We start from the raw sequence: 6,905 nt of genomic DNA on the forward strand, positions 1-6,905 counted from the left end.
AGGGCCCAAATAGAGGAACACGACCCAAATCCTAAGGCAGCCCAAGCCTATAGAGATAAAGGCGGTTCCATTGAAGATATGCTTACCTCAACTCAAAGATAAAGATAAGATAAGATAACTAACTTATCTTATCCAAAAGGTCACATCTCACCATTATAAATACACTGGAGTACCCAGGTATAACTCATACTCTGATTCTACTCAATACCTGCTTAATACCCTTGCTAACTTAAGCATCGGAGTCCCTTGCAGGTACCCCCACCCTCCGGGGACGAACGATCAGCACCACCACCAAGTCCAACATGTCGGACACACCAGCTCCGGCCGCTGTACACCTGCCGGACACGTCGGCTCCGACCAACATAGAAGGTCTCGTCCAAGATCGACTTACAGTTTCAGGTGACCCTCGGAACAGTTTTCATGACTCAAGATTGCCTAATTACTCTTTCCAAGCCAAGAATGCTCAAAATCTACTCTAACATCCAACCAAGCATTTTGTCAAACACTTGGAAGGCATAAAAGGAAAGCATGATAAATGACAACAAATAGTAAAATCTATCAACTACAAATTGTAAGGAGACAAGATCAACAACTCAAATTAACAATTAAAAGAACATCAAACATTAAATTTCATTAAATGTAAATCAAATCCAACATGAGTTCAACATCACAAAAGAGAAATAAAGGAGAAATTAACATGAAAACTAAGGAAATCATGTAGTAGGAACAAGAAATTATGAAGGAAACAAGATGAAAAGATGAGATTGAACCTATATCTAAGATGGATTAACCTAACCTAATTCTAGAGAGAAGAGGGAGCTTCTCTCTCTAGAAACTAACCTACATGATGCTATACTACCAAAAAATTGCTCCCCCTTGCCCAAGCTTGAATTCTACATGAAATAGCATTAGAAATGAGTTGGGTTGGGCCCAAAGTGCTTCAGAAATCGCTGGGGGCGATTTCACTTTAGTGGGCCACGAGCAACATCGGTGCACATGCGTACATGGCATGTGCGTGCCCCTGAACGTGAAGCAATATATGGCAAATTTTATATCATTTCGAAGCCCCATATGTTAGCTTTCCAACACAATTAAAACCGCCTCATTTGGACCTCTTTAGCTCAAGTAATGGTTGTTTGAGTATGAAGAGGTCAGGCTTGACAGCTTTACGGTTTCTTCATTTCTTCATGAGTTCTCCCACTTTGCATGCTTTTTTCCTCACTTCTTCCATCCAATACTTGTCTTATGAACCTGAAATTACTCAACAAATATATCAAGGTATCGAATGGAATTAAAGTGAATTAAAATCACTAATTTTAGGGCTTAAAAAGTATGTTTTCACATTTAAGCACAAATCAAGGGAGAATTGTAAAACCATGCTATTTCATTGAATAAATGTGAGAAAAGTTGATAAAATCCCCCCAAATTAAGCACAACATAAACCACAAAATTGGGGTTTATTACTCGTCCTCTTAAAAGCAAAAAGGGAGGAGGAAATCAAACAGAATACTGTGAATACCATCGAATCTATGGACATCCCACCAACGAGTGCTTCGACTTGAAGAATGTCATAGAAAAATTGGTAAGAGACGGAAGACTAGACCGGTACTTGATGATTGGATTTTTGACGGTTTAGAATTTCACTAATGAAATCTCGTTGTAAAGTATAGTTTCTAAACCAAACAATAATCCTTTCATACAAAAAGTTGTTTGTCACTAGTACAAACCCCTAAAATTTATAAACCGAAGTATTTAAACCTCGGGTCGTTCTCCCTAGGAATTGTAATGAAGTGTCTTGTTATTGGTTGTGAGTTATTTTGGGGTTTTTGAGATTATAGACAAGAATTATAAATGGCAAAGGAAATAAACTAACAACTAACAAAGCTCTTGGCAAGATATGAGAACTAGAAGTCCTATCCTAGTTACCTTTTCCAATTGTGATGAGAATTGTTTATTGCTACCACTTAGTTAACCTCTAACTATGGAGGGAAGTCAAGTGGATGAATCAATTTGATTCCTCAAGCCCTAATCATCTCCTAAAGGAATGACTAGCTTTAGAGATATTCAAATTAATTAGCAACTTCTAATTATAAATCAACAAAGGAATTAGATAACTCAAGAGTCACTAATTACTCTACCTAGGCCAAGAGGAACAAAACCTACACTAAAATCCAACCAAGCATTTCATCAAACACTTGGAAGGCACAAAAGAAAAGCAAAGCAAATTGACAACAAGAATGAAATCTAACAACAATTATTGAAAGAAATTAACAACAACAATCAAAAGAAACACAATTATTATGAATTACCTTTATTGAATTGAAAGAGAGTAGAAGAAACAAAAGTAGATCTATAACAAAACACAAGGACAACATAAAAGGAAATTGCAACAAAAGAATGGAAGAAAGATGAATGTAACTACAAGGAATTGAGATGTAGAAGTAGAAGAAAGCAAAGATTAAAACCTAGATCTAAGAACTAAACCTAATCCTAATCCTAGAGAGAAGTAAGAGCTTCTCTCTCTAAAACTCTAAAACTAATCCTAAGTCTATTCTCTATATCCCTAATTGATTCCTAATTGATAATTCATAATTCTATGCCTTCCCCTTAATCCTTCATCCTTATATTCCTTTTCCTTAGCCATTGGCGCCAAAAATGGGTTCAGAAACCCTCTCAAATTGCCAGGCACGTGTTGCATTAGTGAGGTCATGTGCCGTCATCGACGCGTGCGCGCACGGTACGCGTGCGCGTCCCTGGCTTGTTTCGCAATGTGCGCGCGAGCGCCTTGTGCGCGTGCGCGTGCATGGCCTAGATCAATTCTTTGGCTTTTTGTGCTTCTCTCCACTTGCATGCTTCCTTCCTTGCTCCTTTGATCCATGCTTAGCCTATTTCAACCTGAGATTACTAGCAAACACATCAAGGCATCTTATGGAATCAAGGGTAAATTAGAATTCATCAAAATAAGGCTTAAAAAGCATGTTTTTACACTTAGGCACAAATACGGGAGAGATAACAAAACCATGCTAATTCATAGGCTAAATGTGACAAAAGGTTATCAAAATACTCTAAATTCAATACAAGATAAACCCTCAAAATGGGGTTTATCAGTACTTAGCCAGCAAGATAGATGAGCCCAGAAAGAGAAGAAGAGATGAAGAGGTCGGACGAACAGAACGACCACCTCGTACCCCGGAGAGACATGTTCACATGATATATGGAGGATTTGCGGGAGGGAGAATCTCCAAATCATCTCGCAAAAGACACCTCAAAGAGGTATATCTCGCCAAGGGAGGAGAAGGAGCACCCGACCTCCCTACCATTACTTTCACTAAAGAGGACGCAGCTGGCGTCATCTCGGGACACGATGATCCCATGGTCATCACTATCATATTGGCCAACGCAAACCTCCACCGCACACTGGTGGACCAAGGAAGTTCGGCTGGCATCTTATTTAAAACCGCATTCGACAAACTCGACCTAGAAGAAAAATAGCTCAGAGCATATCCGAACAGCCTATTCGAATTAGGAGACACTCCGATCCAACCACTTGGACACATCTCGCTATACACAACCTTTGGAAAGGGAGACAGGTCAAGAACACTCAACATAGACTACATTGTGGTCGACGTGAGCTTAGCCTACAATGCCTTAATAGGTCGGACAACGATAAATCAGCTCGGGGCAGTAGTCTCGACTCCACATATATGCATGAAGTTCCCAACTACAGAAGGGATCGCTACGATAAAAGGAGACCAGAAAATAGCACGCCACTGTTACAATGAAATTCTGAACCTTAGAGGCAAAGGAGAAGAAATCCACACCATCAAACTCGGGAGAATTCAAGGTTGGGAAGAACTCCGTCCACAACCTAAAGGCGAGATAGAAAAAGTCCAGATCAGAGATGTCCCAGATAAAATGACCAATATCGGTGCAATCCTAAAGGGAGAAGTAAAAAGGTCCCTCAAACAGTTCTTAAAAGATAATGACGACCTCTTTGCATGGAAGGCCGCAGACATACCAGGCATAGACCCTAAGCTAATGTGCCATAAAATGTCAGTATATCCAGGATCTTGGCCAGTACAGCAGAGGAGTAGAAAGCTCGGACCAGAAAGATCCCAAGCTGTGGAAGAACAGGTACAAGCTCTACTAGAGGCAGGATTCATTAGAGAAGTCAAGTACCCACTATGGCTAGCCAATGTCGTCTTGGTGAAAAAGTCAAATGGAAAGTGGCAGATGTGCACCAATTACACCGACCTCAACAAGGCTTGCCCAAAAGATCTTTATTCACTCCCAAGCATCGACACTCTAGTGGACGCTTATTCAGGATACAATCAAATCCCGATGTACCCACCTGATCAAGAAAAAACATCATTCTTAACACCCAAAGCAAACTACTGCTACGTCGTCATGCCATTTGGACTCAAAAACCCAGGAGCCACCTACCTAAGGTTGATGAACAAATTCTTCGCAGATCACATTGGAAAACTAATGGAGGTATACATGGACGATATGTTAGTAAAAACACAAAACGAGGAATCATTACTATCCGACCTCGCCCAAGTGTTCAATACCCTAAGAAAGCATGGCATGCGACTTAACCCTGCGAAATGCACCTTCGCAGTAGAAGCTGGAAAATTCTTGGGATTCATGCTCACACAAAGAGGAATCGCAGTAAACCCGGACAAGTGCCAGGCCATACTCGACATGAAAAGCCCGACCTGTGTCAAAGAAGTGCAACAACTCAACGGGCGATTGCCAGCCTTGTCCAGATTTCTAGCCGAATCAGCCATAAGATCTCTCCCCTTCTATGCTACGCTAAGGAAGGGAAAGAAGTTCGAATGGACACCAGAGTGCGAGTTAGCCTTCCAGGATTTCAAAAGATTCCTGGGACAACCACCTATTTGTACCCGACCTCGGGAAGGAGAAACACTCATATTATACCTCGCAGTAGGAAGCCGGGCAGTAACCGGGAGTGGAGCAGGTGTGATAATAGAAAGTAATCAGGGAACCCAAATCGAACACTCACTAAAGTTCGAATTCCCTGCTTCCAATAACCAGGCTGAATATGAGGCGCTATTGGCTGGTTTAAAGCTGGCTAAAGAAGTCAGAGCCCAAAAACTTGTCATCATTAGCGATTCACAGGTTGTCACCTCACAAATAGTAGGGGCCTACCAAGCCAAAGATCCTGCTATGAAAAGGTACATGGACAAAACCAGGGAACAACTTGGGCAATTTTAGGAATATGAAATCCAACATATACCTCGGGAACAGAATGCTCGAGCTGACGCACTCTCAAAATTAGCCAGCACCAAACTAGGGGGCAATAATAGGAGCCTCATCCAGGAAATACTGCAGAACCCGTCAATCTCGGAAGAAGAAAAAATCCTAGCCATATCAGGCCAGGATCAAGGATGGATGACTCCCATAATCAACTACATCAAATTAGAGATACTCCCTGCAGATAAGGAGGGAAAGAGGTTAAAGCGGGAGGCACATTATTACACCATCATAAACGACATTCTATACAAGAGAGGAATTTTGACACCTCTATTAAAATGTGTACCGACCTTCTTTAACACAAAAGAAGTCTTGGAAGAGATACACAGTGGCACCTGTGGGAACTATCTCGGAGCACGAGCCCTTGCCAAAAAAGTACTCCGAGCCAGATTCTTTTGGCCGACTTTGCAAAAAGAAGCCATCGAGTACATTAAGACCTGTCAACTATGTCAGAAACATGCCAACTTCCATGTCGCCCCACCTGAGGAACTCATCAATGTGACATCACCTTGGCCATTTGCAAAGTGGGGACTCGACCTTCTCGGGCCCTTCCCCCAAGGGTCAGAACAGGTTAAGTTCCTCATTATAGAGGTAGAATATTTCACAAAATGAATATAGGCAGAGCTCCTAGCCAATGCAACTTCCCAAAGAAGTCAAAAGTTCCTATATAGGAACATTATCACGAGGTTTGGGGTTCCTTACTCCATCACCACAAACAATGGCACCCAATTCACAGATGCAGGCTTTAGAAAGCTGGTAGTCGACCTAAAGATAAAGCACCAATTCACATCCATAGAACACCCACAGGCTAACGGACAAGCAGAAGCTGCCAATAAAGTCATACTAGCCATGTTAAAACAAAGGCTGCAGAACGCAAAGGGAGCCAGGGCCAAAGAGCTCCCCCAGGTCCTATGGGCATATCGGACAACTCCACACTCCACCACAAAAGAATCGCCCTTCCGATTGGCTTATGGAATGGAGGTAATGATACCGGTAGAAGTGGAAGAAGAATTTCCCAGAACGATCCTCTACAGCGAAAAAGCTAACTCCAAACTTCATAGGGAAGAGCTCGATCTACTCTCAGAAGTCCGAGAAAGAGCTTGGACCAAAGAAGAAGCACTAAAACGTCGCATGGCCTTAAGATACAATCAAAAGGTAGTGCAACGAAGCTTCACCAACAATGACCTCATCCTAATCCAAAATGATATCGGAACAAGTCGACCCAGAGAGGAAAAGCTAGCAGCTAATTGGAAAGGACCCTACTGAATCACAGAGGTATTGGGATAAGGTTACTACAAAGTGTCCGAACTCGAGGGCCGAGAGCTATCGAGATCATGGCACGCCTGCAACCTAAGAAGGTATTATAGTTAAAAGGTAATCAAAGATCTTAGGACAAAGGCACACTCTTTTTCCGAAAAAGGATTTTTAATGAGGCACCAAGCCAAGATCTACAAAATTACCTAGGGTAAGCACCCACATGTATATATTTTGCATATTTTCTATTTTGAATAAAGTTTTTCAGATTTCCTACAAAATCTCTTTATCAAGACACATTAATCTAAAAACACAAAATTCATCGCCCGATTATAAAGCTACAGATCGGCAAAAGTGAAAACCAAATTCACTGC

The 6,905-nt window shown here is 41.6% G+C and overlaps 1 protein-coding gene across 1 annotated transcript; it reads left to right on the forward strand.

Moving 5' to 3' along the window:
- Positions 1–6,126: 6,126 nt before the first annotated feature.
- On the forward strand, positions 6,127–6,543 carry LOC130949541 (uncharacterized). Its single transcript, XM_057878226.1, has one exon. The coding sequence runs from the start codon at positions 6,127–6,129 to the stop codon at positions 6,541–6,543; it is 417 nt and encodes a 138-aa protein (XP_057734209.1).
- The last annotated feature ends 362 nt before the right edge of the window (positions 6,544–6,905 follow it).

Source organism: Arachis stenosperma, chromosome 9 (genome assembly GCF_014773155.1).
Source record: "Arachis stenosperma cultivar V10309 chromosome 9, arast.V10309.gnm1.PFL2, whole genome shotgun sequence".
Classification (NCBI taxonomy): domain Eukaryota; kingdom Viridiplantae; phylum Streptophyta; class Magnoliopsida; order Fabales; family Fabaceae; genus Arachis; species Arachis stenosperma.

What these genes read in the sequence shown, in the direction of transcription:
- LOC130949541 (XM_057878226.1), top strand. Translation starts at nt 6,127, where the DNA reads ATGTTAAAACAAAGGCTGCAGAACGCAAAGGGAGCCAGGGCCAAAGAG.